This window comes from Furipterus horrens, unplaced genomic scaffold (genome assembly GCF_987537825.1).
Source record: "Furipterus horrens unplaced genomic scaffold, mFurHor1.1.pri manual_scaffold_6, whole genome shotgun sequence".
NCBI classification, from domain to species: Eukaryota; Metazoa; Chordata; class Mammalia; order Chiroptera; family Furipteridae; genus Furipterus; species Furipterus horrens.
Window position 1 is genome coordinate 12,954,270 of NW_028327176.1, and position 19,392 is coordinate 12,973,661.

The window sequence follows — 19,392 nt, forward strand, 5'->3', positions numbered from 1 at the left end:
TTCTGAAAGGGGACAATTCCTAAAAGGAAACATTGTAGTAACATTTTGGAAATCCAGCGCTCACTGAAAGGAATATTACTATTGAAATTTGTTAGTCAATCACCTAATGGCAGCTAAAATCCTAATTTAGAAGTATTTAAACCTCAAGTAAAATGCTTAAAATAATTTTTATATTTAAAGGTAGAGCCATCTATTGCACAAAGACATAACTATACTCGTTCGCATTCCAAACATAAGGGGAAAGGAAGGCTGAACAGAGCAAACAATGACAATCAAAGAATTCAAATAGTAGCACTCACCAACACATTTTTCAGCCAATTCACCTAAAAAAGCATCTGACAATTTTGGATGCCAGTCCCTGGTATGAATCTGTAATATGTGTTTTCTTGCCTAAAAAGAAAAACACAAGTAAATAAATTTCTTGTCCTTAAAAAAAAAAAGGTACAAGTAAATAAAATATATCAACCCCTCAAATGTTTTTTCTGGAACAAACTGGGGACTAACCATACCTCAGAAAAGCAAATGTTTATTTTTAAAGAAATTAAACATCTTGGCATATGCATCAGTTCTGATTCCCATAACTCTGTGAGATGTGTAGTAGAGATCTTGACCCTATCCCAGACTAGGACATTTAATATTCTGAGAGGTGAAGGAACTTGACACCTGTTTGACTTGCGACACACAGGACTAAGTAACTGACCCAGGACTAGATTTCAAAACTAAATTTCACTCTTCCACCACATCACTTTTACTATTTGAAAACGTATGAACAAGAAACTTTAATGTGTTATAATAATCATAACTTTTAGATAAACTTTATAGATTTCATAGAACCTTAGATTCTATCATATGCATAAAGTATTATGACTGACAATGAGCTAAACAAGTAATTTAAAACTTTAAAATAATTAAAGTTTGAAGTCAAAAGCTTTCAATTAAGTAATGAAACATAATGCAAATGATTATCTTGTGTTAGTTGATGCTTTGGCATTGAGAAAATAGTAAAGAAATAAAATGGAGTCACTATAGCCAAGCTGCTAAGTTATTAAAATCAAGTAGGCTGAGGTATGAGGAAACTGTTCACATGTCCAGACCATTTGATATCCATTATCCACACCTCTGAACATCTGGAAGATTACCATCTCAGACCAATCCAGAAGCTAAAAATGCAGGACTGATTCTTCTCAAGAATGCAGTTTTTTACAATAAGAACTCTCAGCTTTTGTTTCTTCTTCAGAACACTCTGGGTGTATTGCCTAGTTTTATTTCTGATTCACAAATCCCAGGACCCTGGAATAAATCTTTGCCATTCATTTCTAGCCGAAGCCTACTGATTCCTTGTGCTCAGTTGACAGCATTTAGTATATAACAAGGTAAATATCAATGGAATTCATTTTTAAAAATCAATTAAGCAATTTTACCATGATTTTTTCAAAATAGCATAATCAAAACTTTTAACATCTTTTTCTCCCACAGTTAAAAAGAAACACTGAAGTATAAAAATCCATAATAAACTCATATCATCACCATGAAGTCATATCAGAAGTATTTTTTCCACATTTGCCTTCTTTTAGAGGAAAAACTTGAATACACTTATTCCCTCAACACTGCTACTTGAGCTTCTTGCAACTATGAAAAATAAATTATGACCAAGACTATAATCTTACTGGCTTAATAAGAAATTTGTAGTCCTGCACCAAAACAAAAGAACAATTTCCAAGTTGTCCAGAAAAATCTTGTTCAAAAAATAAACAAAATCTGGAATCAACAGCTATTACTTCAATTCCAAGTTCTAAGTTAGGTATTTGGCTACCAAAAATAAATCAATGATGTAATACTTATTTTCTTCCAAATTAAAGTATCTTGAACAGATACTGAAAAATCAAGGTTCAAAAAAAAATCATCCTGCAAGCTTATAGATTCTAGACTATGACATTAAGAATTTATATAGAATTCATCAATAGCACAGGCACCGCTTATACAAGACCCTGAGAGAATCAGAAACACATCAAAAAAAAATTAAGCTGGAAGATACCTCAAAAAAGATCTAGTCTTATCTTCTCATTCACAAAATAAATAAGTAAAGATTTACAGAAATAAAATGAATTACCTAAGATCAAAGTTATTGTAAGGCCTCTAGACATTTAAGTACCTTGCCCTTTCTCTCTATAATCAATCAGTCTCCTTTCTTCATCGTACAGACAACAAATAGAATGAAGAAAAAAATATGTAAGTCAAGAAACGTTTCATTATGTACCTTATTCTACATTGCATATAGAAGAAGTCATATGGCTTCCCCTAATAGAAAAGTAGCCTCCTCTACTAAGAGTTAAAGGCAAATTCAAGTCCCTCATTTTTGAAGATTCATAAACACACACTTAATAGTTATAACAATAATCATAGTGTTGAAGATGATAATAAAGGAGAAAAAAACAAGAAATTAAGAAGCATTATTCCATGAAGAAGATATGTGCTATTTTATGCTAACAGTTAACAAAATTATTACAATTTGAAACTAACACTTACTTTTACCTTGTTTTTAAATTTTATTGGTCATATAGCAAGAGTCATAATATTCCATTGCCCAAACTACAAGACTAACATGAAACACTGAATGGTATCACTTTAATTATTAACGGCCCAAATATATCCTTGATACTTTCCTTAATCCTTCCCTAGACCACTCATTACGCCCATCCCCTAGCAGACTAGCTCAGTTTCTATCTTCAGCCTCAGCTTCTCATTCAGACTTTGCTTTGTAATTCACTAACTGAAGCAATCAGAAGGAAAATTCCAAAGGCATCCCATACCAGATGAGCCCACCTGCCAGCATGTGTACCCACAACATTCCGTCTTCTCCTGCTATCACAGATGAACTATTCATTTCCTAACGAAAGTCACTCTCACTGCTCACTAAATCCTATCCCCACTCTTGCCCATTAAGGATACACTCTGGTAATTCTTTCTCAATTTCAACACCGAGATTTCTTTACTGGCTATTCCTCCCATCTTAAAAATAACAAAACACCTCTTGCCTCAAATTCCCTCAAGAGCTATCACCTCATTCTTTGTTTCCTTTTGCAGCCAAACTCCTTGGTAAACAGGTCTTCATTCAGTCTCTAATTCCTCCCCTCCTCGCCTCTCTTAGAATAATCATACTCCAGTCAAGCTTTTTTCCACCTACAACTAATTGAAATTCCTCCCATCAGCTCACCAATGACCTACATAATACTAAATATGACAGCTAATTTTCTGTCGTCACCTCATTTAATTTAGCCACCTAGTTAAATCACAGCCTCCATATTTTGATGCACTTTCTTTACTTGGCTTCCAAAACCCCACTCTCTAAGTTCTCCTCTTACCTTACTTACTGTTCCTAAAGACAAAGGACTTGGTGATCTCATCTAGTCTCATAACCTTAAATATTACCTAAGAAAAAAGGTGAACAAAGACCGAGGCCAGAAAAATGGCCTTAGGTTTACATCTCACAGCACAGTTTCCTTAAAACACAGGCAGTTAAAATTAATGTGGAAAACTATGCTCAATATCCATGCTGTACAAAACAGTGAGCCACTACCTAAATATGATGCTATTTTATTTAAAATTTTTAATTAAATTTAAAATTCAGTTCCTTAGTCACACTAACAACATTTCAGTACCCAGCAGCCACAGGTGGCTGGCTAGTGGCTATCGTGCTGGACACTGCTCAATGGGTAATGCAAATAAAGAACATTTCCATCATCACAGAAAAGACAATTAGACAATGTTGTTCTGCACCTTGTTGATTGTTAAATCTCTTAACTGTGAGAACTGTGATTGCCATACAGACCCCGAGACCTACATAACTAGGACAAGACAATTGGGGAATCAAGATAATGGCTTTCCTGTGCTAAAATGAAGACTGGCTGTGTCTATTAGAACTAAGTATATTCCCCACGTATTGGTACAGCCTAAAAGACATTGTTGGACTCGAGTAAGATACCCCAAACAAGAGAGGTGATGTCCCCCTATGCTCAAGTAGACTGCACCCACTTCAGTTTTGTCTCCTACAACGAAGCACACCTCTATTCATAGGTACAGTCTTGGAAGCTCACTTGGGTCATGAAAATGTTACTGCATATGCTATGTTTCCTATCTTGACAAAGGTATGTAAACTTGGAGCCAAATTAAAGCATATAAATTTGACTGTCAATCCAAAAATGATACAACTATTAGTGGTTGTGCAAACTGACATCAAATTGAAGTATTAGGTGCTCTACACAGCACAGCCATTGTTTTCATTTCCCTACAGCCTTCTGTACTGTCCTAATAACCAAGCATTTCATTTAGAAATCTAAAATCAAAGCCATATAACAACATGAGTGTGTATCTATATATATTTATATATGGTATCTTCTCTTTCTTTAGTTTATCTTTGTATGTCTATGTTATAAATATTCCAATTAGGCTTATTCTATACATTAAATTACATGGGAAGCATTGCCAAATATAGTATCTTCTCTTCAGATATCTCTCCCTCCCAAAGTGAAGTTCCCCATGAAAAAACAGTCACTGATTAAACTGGTCAAACCAAAACTAACACCACCAATTTCACAAAGCATTAGGAAAAAAGAGCTTTGTATAATATACTACACAACATTTTACATACTCAGTGAACACACACTGCCCTGTTTTAATTACACATTTTTTTTAAACTACACTAAAATGAATAAGATGATGTTTTTAATTGAATATGATGTTATGGTCATTTCTAGGAAAATTTGCATATTGGGCTCTCATACATAAACTGACCAGTACTCTACAAATGTTATTTTCATGGGAACGAAGCTACTTTAGCTAACTAGACATACAGCTGGAACAAAAAATAATTACTACAATCTGAAGAACTAAAAAAAAAAGAGTAAGCACCTACAGTAACCTAATCAAGGGTTTTCTTATTCTCTAAAATCATACACTTCTGATAATAGGTAATAGAAAAATACTAACTTATATAATAAGTACAAGGTTCTCTAAAATAAGTAACTATGATATCCCATAATGAAAATTTTAAAAATAAAAATTCATGAAATACCACTCTCAAAGTTTGTATGTTTCATACTTGAATCACAAATAAATTTTAATATATCAGAAACAAAAACTCTTACCTTTTGATCAGGCAGGTTGAAAAGAAATTCTCTGTCAAAACGACCAGGTCTCCTGAGAGCAGGATCTATAGAATCAAGTCTGTTTGTAGCACCAATAACAACAATCTCACCCCTATTGTCTAATCCATCCATGAGAGCAAGAAGGGTTGACACTATGGAGCTGTAACAAAATTTTCACACAAAATTAAAAATTGAAAAAATAAAAGAAAAAATTGTTAAAACTGTTTATAGTAAGTTATATCATCTTATGATGCTTATAAAATTATAGCATGATTACATCAATGCAAAATTAAGTAATATATAGAAATAATTTTCAAAAGTACTCAATACATTAATAGACACCTGAAACACAGCAACAACAACAAAAAAGATAAAATGGGTTACATCAAAATTAAGTTTTTCTGTTTCAAAGGGGAACTAAGAAACTGAAAAGGCAACCTAAAGAATAGGAGAAAATATCTGCAAATTATATATTTAATAAGGGTTTAGGGTCCAAGATATATAAAGAACAATTCCAACTCAACAATAAAGAAAATAACCTAATTTAAAACAGTCAAGGACTTCTAGTCAAGATGGCAGCACAGGTAAACACAACTCGCCTCCTTGCACAACATCAAAATTACAACTAAAACATAGAACCACCACTCAGAACCATCAAAAATTGAGTTGAATGGAAGTCTGACAACTATAGAATTAAAGAAACCACATCCATCCAGACTGGTAGGAAGGGAGGAGATGTGGAACAGGCTGGTCCCACATCTACATGTGGTGGGTAAAAATTCAAGAGGAGTATCTCAGGAGCAAGGTGTCCCAGGCCCATGCCAGGCCCCCAGCCCAGGATTTCAGTGCAAGGAAGATAAGTCCCCATAACTTCTGGCTGCATAACCCAGCAGGGACTGAGTCAGTGGAAGAAACTTCTGGAGTCCCAAGCGGTGCCCCTTAAAGAACCCACACACGGACTTACTCAAGACTCACTCCCTCTGAGCTCCAGCACTGGGGTTAAAGCTTGAAAGGCTCCACTGGCATACAGGGAGGAAATGAAGTGTCTGGCATCAAGGCAGGAGCTGGGGGACAGCTTTCTCCCAGACAGAGAGGCAGGCAGAAACCACTGTCCCTTTTCTGAACTCTCCCCACACAGAGCAACAAAGTCAGTAGGCAGGAACCATATCTGAGACTCCATCGACCTGGATAACATTGTGTAGCCCACCCTGGAGATCCCCAGAGACTCTGTCTCACCCAACTTACAGGATCACCTAAGCTGATTTTCTATATGAATGGCTGGTCTTGGCTCATGCTTTGTAAATCCTCTCAAACAAGCAACAGCTGGCCTTGGAGAGCTGCAGCCTCCGTACCACTTACTAAGTAGCCCCAGGCCCAGCACTAGCAGCAGCCCGCCTAGATTCACAGCTTGGCTGTGCCTGGGAATCTCCAAGCCTAGCACAAGTAGCAGCCACGTCAGGTTGCTTTACAGCTCAGGCAGGGTGGCCCCAGACCACACGCAGGGGAAGGCTGACCTTGGCCTGCGCCACCCGTGACACCTCAGAGCCTTCCCACCCAGTGGACAGCTACAGACCGTGTCAGAACACCACCATCCTGCCCCCTCACAACTGATCACCATGGAGGTGGAGGTTGATAGACAGTGGTCACAGCCAGTCCTTGCAGCCGAATAGCCTGCGTAAACCCCTCCCATTGAACTGCCAACAGCAAACAAGGCTCTACTACATGAGGAGAATATACTCAGCCAACATGAAGGGCACACCTCAAGTACCCAGTTTGGGTGATGGGGAGGCTGTGTGACTGGACCCTACAGGACACCTACTACATTAGATCATGTTACCAAGATAGGGAGTCATAGCAGCTCTATCTAATACATAGAAACAAACACAGGGAGGCTGACAAATTGATGAGACAAAGAAACATGGCCCAGATGAAAGAAGAGATCAAAACTCCTGAAAAAGAACTAAACAAAATGGAGATCAGCAATCTTTCAGATGCAGAGTTCTAAACACTATTTAAAAGGATGTTTAAATAACTTAGTGAGGACCTCAACAGCACAAAAAAGATTGTCAAAAATGAAGGAAACACTATTTATAATAAAGAACAATTTACAGAGAAACAACAGTAGAGTGGGTGAAGTCAAGAATCAGATCAATGATTTGGAACATAAGGAATCAAAAAACAACCAATCAGAACAAGAAAAAAATGAATCTGCAAAAACGAGCATAGTGTACGCAGCCTCTGGGACAACTTTAAGAGTTCCAATATTTGCATCACAGCAGTACCAGAAGGAGAAGAGAAAGAGCAAGAAATGGGAAATCTTCTTGAAAAAATAATGAAAGAAAACATCCTTAATTTGGTGAAGGAAATAGACATACAAGTCGAGGAAGCACAGAGAGTCCCAAACACGATGGATACAAAGAGGCCCATTCTAAGACATAACATAATTAAAATGCCAAAGGTTAAAGATAAAGAGAGAATCTTAAAAGCAGCAAGAGAAAAGCAGTTAGTTACCTACAGGGGAGTTCCCATAAGACTATCAGCTGATTTCTCAAAAGAAACTTTGCAGGCTAGAAGGGATTCGCATGAAATATTCAGTCATGGAAAGCGGAGACCAACACCTAAGATTGCTCTACCCAGCAAAGATATCATTTAGAATATAAGAGCTTCCCAGACAAGAAAAAACAAGAAAAAACTAAAGGAGTTCATCATCACCAAGCCACTGTTATATAAAATGTTAAAGGGACTTATTTAAGAAAAAGAAGATGATCAAAACTATGAACAATAAAATGGCATTAAATACACACCTATCAACAATTGAATACAAAAAACAAACTAAGTATAAAAAATTTATTTTAAAAGAAGAACTAAGCAAGGAAGACGAAGAGAGACAGAATCATGGGTACAGAAAGCTTTTTGATGGCCACTAGATGGGAAGGGTATGGGGGAATGCATGAAGAGGTGAGGGGATTAAGAAGCACGAATGTGTAGTTACAGAACAGCCATGGGGATGTAAAGTACAGTACAGGAAATGGAGTAGCCAAAGAACTTACCCACATGACCCATGGACAAGAACAATGGTGTGAGCATTGAGGGAGTGTGGGGGCGGGGGGATGCTGGGTGGAGGGGAGCAAAGGGGGGAAAATTGGAACAACTGTAATAGCATAATGAATAAAATGTAATTTTTTAAAAATTTTTAAGTAAAAGATTTATATAGACATTTCTACACTGAAGATATACATAGGGCTCATAATTAGTCATTAATGATATCCAAATCAAAATCAAATGAGGTACCTCTTTAAAATCACTAGTATGGTTATAATAATAATAATATAGCAATAATATAATAATAATAATAGCAAGTGCATATGAGAATGTGAAGAAAATGGAACACTCATGCACTGCCTGTAAAATGTTATTGTGCCTCTTTGGAAAACAGTCTGATAGTTCATTCAATGACTAAACAGAGTTACCACGAGATCCAGCAATGTCACTAAAAACTTGTACACTAATGTTCGCAGGAGCCTTATTCTTAATAGCCAAAAAGTCAAAGATGCTCAGTATCCATCAAATGGATAAACAGATAAATAAAATGTGGAGTATCCATACAATAGAATATTATTTGTCAATAAAAACAAATGAAGAGCTGATAGATGCTACAACCTTAAAAACACTGTGCTAATTGATGGAAGCCAGCCATGAAAGTCCACAAACTATATGATTCCATTTATATAAAAAGTCAAAAATGGACACATCTATAGCAACTCAAAATATGTTAGTGGTTGTCTAGGGCTTGGTAGGGAATGAGGAGACCGGAGAGTGATGGCTAAAGGATATAAGGTTTTTTTCTGGGTAGACAGAAAGGTTCAATAATTGATATGGTAATGGTTACACAACTCTGTAAATACACTGAAGGCCACTGAATCACACAGTTTAAATGAGTGAACTGCATATGTGAACAGTAGCAGTAGCTCAATAAAGTTGTTTTTAAGAAAAGGAAACACATCTGTTTTTAATAGCAGTCTTGAGGGGATAATGTCTGCTAATTTATATTGTTTATAATTCCTAATAGACAATTTCTTTAGAATGGCTACCATTGTAACAAAGTTCAACTCAAAATCATTTTGTTTACATTTTGATTTTTAAACTATGACTACTGAATAGAAATGTTTCGTGGCTAATTATAACATAAACCATAGTTCTAGTAACAATGGTCTTAGTGTTTTCCAACTGTTCTTACTATCCCTTTATTCTTACTGCTAACACCAGCCTGAAATAACTTCTCCAACACGCTCAACATGTTAGAAGAAATAATTCTCATCCTAAACAAACTAACTATTCTACCTGTGTTTCCCAAATCTATAAATGAAACCAAAATGCTAGAGACCCAGTATACATGCATAGGGAGGATCTGTGCTTATTTTTTTAATTGCATAACTGAAAATTGATGGCATAAGTGCCTCCCTCAAGATGTAAGGGGTAAGAAATAAGCATCTTTAAGCATTTAACCTCAAACTTTTCCAGTCAATGGGAGGCATTTCGAATGTTAGAATTTATCAACATTTTTTAAGTGTTTTGTACAAGGGTTATCAGCAGAAAGTCTCAAACATGACCAGAAAGAGAATTACACCCTAGCTTAAATTCTACCAAAAGTTGTCTTTATTTTAAAATTTTAAATTCCCAGGCCCTGGATCAAAATTCTTTAGTAACCCCTATTATGTTTAAAGTCTAAACTACTTAATACTATACTTGACGCCCACTTGCCTGCCCTAACCCTTTCTGTTACATTATCTTCTAAAAGCATTTGTAGTATCTTTCAAATATAAATCTAAAATTACAACTAGGAATTGTTTCATATGGTATGAAGAAGAATCCACTTTTATTTTTTCACCAAACAGATACCCAATATTCTCAGGGTTATTTATTAAAAAGGTCATCCTTTCCCCATAGCAATGCACTGTCTGTTTTATTATAAATCACCTGATTTATAATATGTGTGGATTTATATTTGGCTCTGGGCTCTGTTCCATTACTTTATTTCAGTGATTTTTCAATCAGTGTGCTGCAAAAATTTTTTAAATATGCAATACCTGACTATTTAGTCAGGAGCACTCACCTCTTTTCACAGATTGTTAAATAAAAAAATGACAACAGCCAACACAACAGCCATTTGATGTGAATGAATCAAAATGATACCTATCATTTTTGCCATATCAGCAAAAAAAAAATTTTTTTCGGTGTGTCACAGATTTTTAGTAGTTTATGTGTACCATGAGATTAAAAACACTGAAAATCACTGGTCTACTTCTATAGTCTTCCACCAATATCAAAATATCGTGACCCTAAGAAGCCTTAATAACCAGTAAAGCAAGTCCTCCCACCTTGTTCTTCCAAAAAAGTCTTCACTTTTCTTTTTTTTTTAATTTGTTTGTTTTTAATTATTTATTTATTTTTAGAGAGAGGGGAAAGGAGAACGAGAGGGAGAGAAACATCACTGTGTGGTTGCCTCTCACGTGCGCTCCCAACTGGGGACCTGACATGCAACCTAGTTATGTGCCCTGACTGGGAATCGAACCAGGGACACTTGGTTTGCAGGCCAATGCTCAATCTTCACTATTCTTATACATTTCCAAATAAATTTCAGAATCATTTAATCAAATTTCTACCAAAAAAAAGTTGTGATTTTGAACAAGTAAGAATTAAAAAATTAAATTAAATTAAATACATAAAGGCTGTAAATGTTGTGTTTAAAAATAATTAAGTATGCTGTTACAGGTTTTTTACAGATAATTTTAAGGTTATACATTTACATTCCTTGTACTCTATGATGAAGAATCTTACCATGAACAAATATTAAATTTTATCAAGCATTTCCTCCACATTTATTGAGACAGTCATATAATTTTTCACTAATATGATAATACGGTGAATTTACTGTAATTGATTTCCCTCATGTTAAATAAACCTTGTATATTTGAAATAAAATTAATTTGGTCACAGTATATTATTATTCTTTTTTTTCTTTTTATTTTGGTTTTTCAATTACCGTTGTCCCCTTTTCCCCTAATTTCTCTCCCCCACCCAACCCACCCCCTCTCCCGCAATCATATCCCTCCCCGTTGTCCATGTCCATGAGTCATTTATACCCGTTCCTTGACTAAACCCTTCCCTTACTTATCCCCCTTCTCTCCCCCTCCCCTCCCCCCTATTGGCTGCTATTCTGCTCTTTGTTCTATTTAGTTCCTTTGTTTGTGTTGTTCTTTAGTTTCCTGTATTAGGTGATATCATATGGTATTTTTCTTTCTTTGCCTGGCTTATTTCACTAAGCATAATTCTCTCTAGTTCCACCCATGCTGTTGCAAATGGCAGGAGTTCCTTCTTTCTTTCTGCTGCATAGTATTCCGTTGTGTAAATGTACCACAGTTTTTTGATCCACTCATCTACAGATGGGCACTTAGGTTGTTTCCAGCACTTAGCTATCGTAAACAGTGCTGCAATGAACATAGGAGTGCCTAAGTTCTTTTGAATTGGTGTTTCAAGATTCTTTAGGTATAATCCTAGTAGTGGAGTCGCTGGTTCAAAAGGCAGTTTCATTTTTAATCTTTTGAGGTAATTCCATACTGTTCTCCATAGTGGCTGCACCAGTCTGCATTCCCACCAACAGTGCAGTAGGGTTCCCGTTTCTCCACATCCTCACCAGCACTTGTTGCTTGTTGATTTGTTGACGATGGCCATTCTGACAGGTGTAAAGTGGTATCTCATTGTGGTTTTTATTTGCATCTCCCTGATGGCTAATGATGTTGAGCATTTTTTCATGTGTCTATGGACCTTCTGTATGTCCTCTTCGGAGAAGTGTTTGTTCAGGTCCCTTGCCCATTTTTTAATTGGGTTGTTTGTTTTCTTGATGTTGAGCCGTATCAGCTCTTTATATATTTTGGAAATCAGTCCCCTGTCTGTGATGTCATTGGCAAATATGTTTTCCCATATGGTTGGTTTCCTTTTCATCTTGCTGATGTTTTCTTTTGCTGAGCAGAAACTCTTCAGTTTGATGTAATCCCATTTATTTATTTTTTCCTTTATTTCTCTTGCTTTAGGAGATGTATCCGTGAAGAGATAGTTACGTGAGATATCTGATATTTTCTTGCCTATGTTTTCCTCTAGGACTTTTATGGTGTCACGGCTTACATTTAAGTCTTTGATCCATCTTGAGTTTATTCTTGTGTGTGGTGTAAGTTGGTGGTCTAGTTTCATTTTTTTGCAGGTCCCTATCCAGTTCTCCCAGCACCATTTGTTAAAGAGGCTCTTCTCACTCCATTTTATGTTGGCATTAAAATACCAATGACATATTTCACAGACCTAGAACAAATACTCCATAAATTCATATGGAACCAAAAAAGACCCCGAATAGCAAAAGCAATCTTGAGACAGAAGAACACAGCAGGAGGAATCACAACACCAGATATCAAACAATACTACAAAGCCACTGTAATCAAAACAGTATGGTACTGGCATAAGAACAGACATATAGATCAGTGGAACAGAATAGAGAGTCCAGAAATAAACCCAGGCCTCTATGGTCAACTAATCTTTGATAAAGGAGGAAGGAACATAAAATGGAGTGAGAAGAGCCTCTTAAACAAATGGTGCTGGGAGAACTGGATAGGGACCTGCAAAAAAATGAAACTATTATTCTTTTTATATTTTCCTGGATTATGTGTTGCTATTTTGTTTAGTATTTTTATATCCATGAGCACAAGTAAAGTAGGTTCCAATTAACTTCCTCATAGTGTTCAAAACAGGTTTTCAGAAGTCTTCTGAAGATAAAATTGACAAACAATACACTGAACATATTTAAGGTATACAACTTGATAAGTTTTGAAGTGTGTATTGATATATAACTATGAAACTATTACCATAATCAATAATATATCCATCACGCTCTACCACATGTGCCTTTGTAATCAATCCCTACTGCTCCTCCTTAACCTCTACCCAATCCCCAGTCAACCACTTATTTGTGTTCTCTCCCTATAAATTAGCTTGCATTACCTAAAATTTTATATGCACAGCTCATACAATAAACTTTTTCTTCTGCATTTTTTCATTCAACATAATTATTTTGAGGTTCACCAAATTGTTGGTTTAACAATAGTTTATTTCTTTTTATTGCTGAGAGATTTATCCATTTTATTAGTTTTTTTCAAAGAAGCAACTTTAGGGTTTCTTGATATTTCTGTATGTCATTTGCAGTTCACACATGGTTTGCTATAATTTTTTTGTTTTACTAGTAGCATAGGCTATTCACAATTAGAGCAATAGTTCTTAATAACAAACATAAAGTTCTCCACTTTATCTTTTAGTTATTTGTTTCTTGAAATCTGTATACTACTAAATTTTGGAAATTAGTTGTGATTGAAGACATAACATGTGATCAATTTTTGGACATGCTGTGTATGTTTGAAAAAAATGTTCATTCTTTATTTGTCTTAGATAAGTATGTCCAGTATATCAGAGTCACAAAATATGGTTGTTCAAATAATTTATAGAGCATTAACTTAATTTTTTGTTCATTTGGTCTCTCAGTTTCTGAGATAAATCTATCTCTCACAATGATTATCAATTTAAATCTTACTTTGCAGTTCTATCTTTTTTTTTATATAGTTTGAAAAGTTAATAACTACATAAAAAATTTTAAATTATCATGATCCTAATAAATTGATGCTTTTATCATTATAAGTTTACTCCTCTTCATATGTGTAATAATGCTTTTTGTGTTATAATCTATTTTGTCCAATACTAACATAGCTACAGCAGTTTTCTGTTAATATTTACTTGATATCTTTTCATGCCATTTTATGAATTTGACTCTTCTAAACATTTTATAGAAATAAAATAGTAGAATATGTGCTATATTGTCTGGTTTATTTTACATAGCATAAAGTCTACATCATTCACCCATGTTACATATACACATATAAGGTATACCCATTAAGTACTATAAAATCTGTACATAATGATATATAAGCATATATCTGAAGGGCCTAGTGAGTAAACAGGGACAGACAGATTCTGGTGGGAGTTCACGGTTATTTGGAGAAAATGAGACATACAGAACGTGAGTTCCCCTCTCTTTGGCTTTTAGCATGAAGCTAAGTGAGTTGCGAGAAGATCATGTGGGGAAATCCCTTAACTTTCCAGTCTGAGAGTTCAGAAAGAGAAAGTAGAAAACTGTTAACACTACAAAATGTGGGGGAATCCCATAAGGGCAAAAGCCAGTGAAGACATTCCCAAAATCTATCTACCCACATCTCTGAATGATCCTAACAAGGGCAAAGAAAATGCAAAAGATTAGGCAAAAGACAGAAGACCTGAAAGGAAACCAAAACTGCCAGTCAAGAAACAGTTTGCATATCAAGCCTAAAACAGAAAATTATGTGCTAAAACAAAGGAAATACTACTCATAATAGAAAAATAATAGAACACACAGCCTCCACAAGCTAACATTAAATTATTAATGTCCAGGATGCACCCTGACCGATGTGGCTCAGTTGGCTGGACATCGTCCGCAAAGCAAAAGGTCACCAGTCCAGTTCATTTCCTGGTCAGGGTACATGCCTATGCTGTGGGTTTGGTCCCGGGTCAGGGCATCATCCCAGGCCAGAATGCCTACAACAGGCAAATGATCAATGTTTCTTTCCACCTCGTTCTCCCTCCCTTCCCCTATTAATTAATTAAAATAAAATAATGTCCAGGATGAAATTTGAAATTACTCAACAAATAAAGAACTCAAAACAGCATATTTTCAAGAGAAAAGAACATCAAGCAGGCCTAAAAGTGGTGACCCAGATGTTGAAACTAACACGAAAAGATTTTAAAGCAACTATTAACTAATCTTGATAAACACAAAATGTTTAAATGTATGAAAATCACAGTAGGAAAATATAATGAAAAATAATTAAATGTAAGCCCTAAATTAAAAAATATAATTTCTGAAATTAAAAAATGTATTGGTTAGACAAAATAGCAAAATAGAATGATGTAAGAAAAAGTGAAGACTAATTGAAGATAGATCAAAAAATTATCCAAGTGGAAGGCAAAAAAAGACTAAGAAAAAAAGACAAATTTGCTGATATATGCATGATAAACATCAATCAGAATGAACACAAATCCGAAACTGAGGCATATCATAGCTAAACTATTAAAAAACAAACACACAGTGCAAATATTGAAAGTAGCAAAAGAAAAACCACATATTATATAGCATGGGAGCCATGATCAAACTGATGGCATTCCACTTCCAGGCTGCATACAGGGGAGATAGAATCCTGGTACGGATCCACTGAGTGGAAGTCAGAACTGAGATTCCAAAGACCATAAGGACTACAGGTCACAGGAAAGAGCACCAGAGAGGAGACCACTGCACAGAGAGCTAACTTAGGAAATACATTTAGGGCCCCTCAAGATTTAAACTAAATAACCCTGCCTGATGTGGCTAAGTGGGTTGGGTGACCTCCCTCAAATGAAAAGGTCATCAGTTCAATTCCTGGTCAGGGCACATGCCTGAGCTGTGCGCCAGGTTCCGGGTTACGGGTGTGCAAGAGGCAACCGAACAATGTTTCTCTTCCTCTTTCTCCCTCCCTTCCCTCTCTCTAAAAGTAAATAAATAAAATATGTTTTTTAAAAAGACTTAAGCTAAATGTTGATCAGTGGTACACACATGTGAAGAATCTACTCAAGTCATAGGGGAAAAAAAATACCCAGAAGGACCAGCAGTAGCAGTATTTTACACTCAGAGTTTCTCAAAGTTAACCATAAAACTACTATAGAGCCAAGTAATCCCAACCCTAGGTTATCTACCCAAAAAAGGTGAAAACATGTCCACACAAAGACTTGTACTTGAATGTTCAGAGCATTATTCATCATAGCCCAAAATGACAACAACCTAAATATCTATCCAATGTGGGGTATTATCCTTACAATGGACCCTATTCAGCAATAAAAAGGAAATAGTAACACATGCTAAATCATGGATGTTCTTGAAAACCATCACACTCAATGAAAGAAAACAGACCCAAGAGACACATATTGTATGATTCCACTTATCTGAAATGTCCAGAAAGGCCAAATGTATAGAGACAGAGATTACTGGTTGGCTGGGGTGCAAACACAAGGATTTACTACAAACCTGGATAGTCTGGATCTTTTAAAGGGAAACAATGTTCTAAAACTAATTTATTTTAATGGCTGTACCACTAGGAATGGTTATTTTAAAAATCACTGGATCTTACATTCAAAATTAGGGGATTTTACAATATATAAAATATAACTCAATAAAATTCTTTTTAAAGGTTAAATAAAGGCTGTTTTGAACATGGAAAAGCTTAAAGAATTTGTATCCTGTGGATCTACACTGTAAGAGATATAAACAGTTGATTAGAGCATCGTCCCAAAACACCAAGGTAGCAGGTTCTATGTCCCATCAGGGCACATAAAGAAGCAACCACTAAATGCATAAATAAGTGGAACAACAAATCAATGTCTCTATTTCTCAGATCAATAAATAGAAAATAGATAAACTGAACTTCTAGTTTAAAAAAACTAATCATTTATCAAAATTTAAGAATTAAAACTATTTTAGAAGAAAACAGAATTGCTAACAGATTGGTTTAAGCAATTATTCTCAAGACAAATATATATACAGTATTCCCTCACTTATCACAGGTATTACATTCTAGACCCCCCCGCAATAGATGAAAATCCGCGAAGTAGGAACCTTACATTTATTTTAGTATTTATATATATTTTAAGGCTTTATAAACCCTTCCCACACACTTATAATCTGTTCCCAGTCCCTTATTAACCTTTCCCACCCCCTTATTAACCTTTTCCACACTTTTATAAATACTACTTATGTTCTTAAACATATTCTACACTCTTAAACCTACGTAACTTTAACATACATATACAGTACTGCAAAATCCCATGATATAGCGAAAAATCCGCGATAAATAATTAAATATATTTTATTTATTTATTTGTTTACTTATTTATTTTTAGAGAGAGGGGAAAGGAGAAAGAGAGGGGAAAGGAGAAAGAGAGGGAGAGAAACATCACTGTGTGGTTGCCTCTCACTCGTGCCCCTAACTGAGGACCTGACGTGCAACCTAGTCATGTGCCCTGACTGGGAATCGAACAAGCGACACTTGGCTCGCAGGCCGACACTCAATAAATATAATATTTTTTAAAATCCTGCGATACAGTGAGCCCACAATAAGTGAACCACAATATAGAGAGGAACTACTGTATATACAAAAATTTGTATATAATGGGCTTTATCAAGATTAAAATCATTTGCTTTCAAAAGTCACAATTAAGCAAACAGGCAAGCCAAGCTAATAGGAAATTTTCAAAACAGATCTGAAAAAGGACTTCCCTTTAGAGTACATAACCTTACAACACAATGAGACATACAAACTGGTTTCTTTAAAAAAAAAAAAAAAAAAAGATCTTAACAGACACTTTACAATAGAAAATATCTCAATGGACAATAAGAACATGCAAAGATGCTCAGTATTATTAGCTATCAGGAAATGGCTAGAGTTAAAGACAGTAACAATACCCAATGTTGGCAAGAACGAGGAGTAACCCAAATTCTCATACATTACTTTGGAAAACAGTATCGGTTCAAACATAGCATCTAACCACTTCTCTCCTAGGTATTTACCCAACAGAAATAAAAACATAATGTCCACATAAAAAATGTGTATGCAAATGTTCACTGTCATCATAGCCAAAAATAGAAGCAAATGAAATCTCAATCACATGGATTAACAAATAAATAAATAGTGTTATACACACATACACCCCAAGGAATACTACTTGGAAATGAAAAGGAACAATATATTAGTACATGTGACATGGATAAATTTTAATAACATTATGCTAAGTCAGGATTAGACAACTTTTTCTGTAAAGAGCCAGAAAGTAAATGTTTCAGGCTTTGCAAGCCATACGATCTTTCTCTCACGACTCTACTCTGTCTGCTTTTGTAGTACAAAGGCAGCCATGTATAAAGGAAAAAGGAATACACACAGCTGTGTTCCAATGAAATCTCATTTACAAAAATAGACAGAAGGCTAGATTTGGCCCACAGGCTGTGCAAGGCTTGCTGATCCCTGTGCTAACTGAAAAAGGTCCTCTTTTATAAGCCCTGTTGCACTCATTCAAGGGCCAAAGCTAAATACTATGTCAATGAGTGAAAAGAATCTAACATAATCAGATTAGAAAAAATTACCTGTGAATCTGATCTTGTCTGCTAGAGCGAACTGGAGCTAATCCATCTATTTCATCAAAAAATATTATAGAAGGTCTCATCAAATATGCCTTGTAAAAAGAAAAAGAAAAAAGTTATTAAATTACATTCCATTTCTTATATTTAATTACAGTGCTTTCTTAACACCTTATATAAGCAAATGATACAACATGCATCAGGTAAGAAAATATAGAGTAAAAAGGAAGTCTCCTTCCCACTCCAGTCTCCAACAACAAGGTCTTCTCCCAGGAGGCATCTACTCTTTTCAGTTTGTTCATTCCATATATATCACTTATGCACATACACAAAAACATCTTCTTAAACACACTTTTCATTTTATTTCACGCATTTTAAACACATTATACACATTGTTTTTATCATATAACACAGCCTATTTTATGAAACAATACATTTTAATTAGTTTCCATATTAAGTACATAAAGATCTGCCTAAGTTTTTTTAAACAGCTACAAAATGTCCCACTGTATACATGTGCCATAATTAAACTAGTGCCCTACTCACAGGGCATTTAGGTTGTTTTCAACCTTTTCCTATTATTAACAATGCTTGAACAAATATTTAAGTACATCTAACATTCCACATGAGTGTAACCATATCAATAGAGTAAATTCTAAAAGAACCATTGCTTCAAAAGGCATGTGTCATTTCTAATTTAGACATATGCAAATTGCCTTCCATTGATGTGCCAATTTACGCTCTCCCGAGCAATATTTAAGAGTGCTCATGAACAATGTAGTATCAAACTTCTTGATCTTAATATCGTCTCATTTTCATTCTAATTTTTATTTCTATTAGCAATAAAGATGAGCACTTCTCATATGCTTAAGAGACACTTACCTTGCTTTTTCTAAGAAAGTTCTCTTCATATCCTTTGCCAATTTTTCTATCGGATTATAGGCCTTTTGCTTACTAATTTCT

At 35.2% G+C, this 19,392-nt stretch overlaps 1 protein-coding gene across 1 annotated transcript in view; it reads right to left on the bottom strand.

Annotated features, from left to right (window-relative positions):
* The window catches only part of ATAD2B (ATPase family AAA domain containing 2B), a 130,223-nt gene that overhangs the window by 70,014 nt on the left and 40,817 nt on the right, over positions 1–19,392 (bottom strand). Inside the window, exons 13-15 of the mRNA XM_090280952.1 lie at positions 18,436–18,524; positions 5,145–5,304; positions 300–390 (exon numbers count right to left, since the gene is read on the bottom strand). Of these exons, the coding sequence (XP_090137078.1) occupies positions 300–390; positions 5,145–5,304; positions 18,436–18,524 (340 nt within the window). The remainder of the gene's footprint in view (positions 1–299; positions 391–5,144; positions 5,305–18,435; positions 18,525–19,392) is intronic.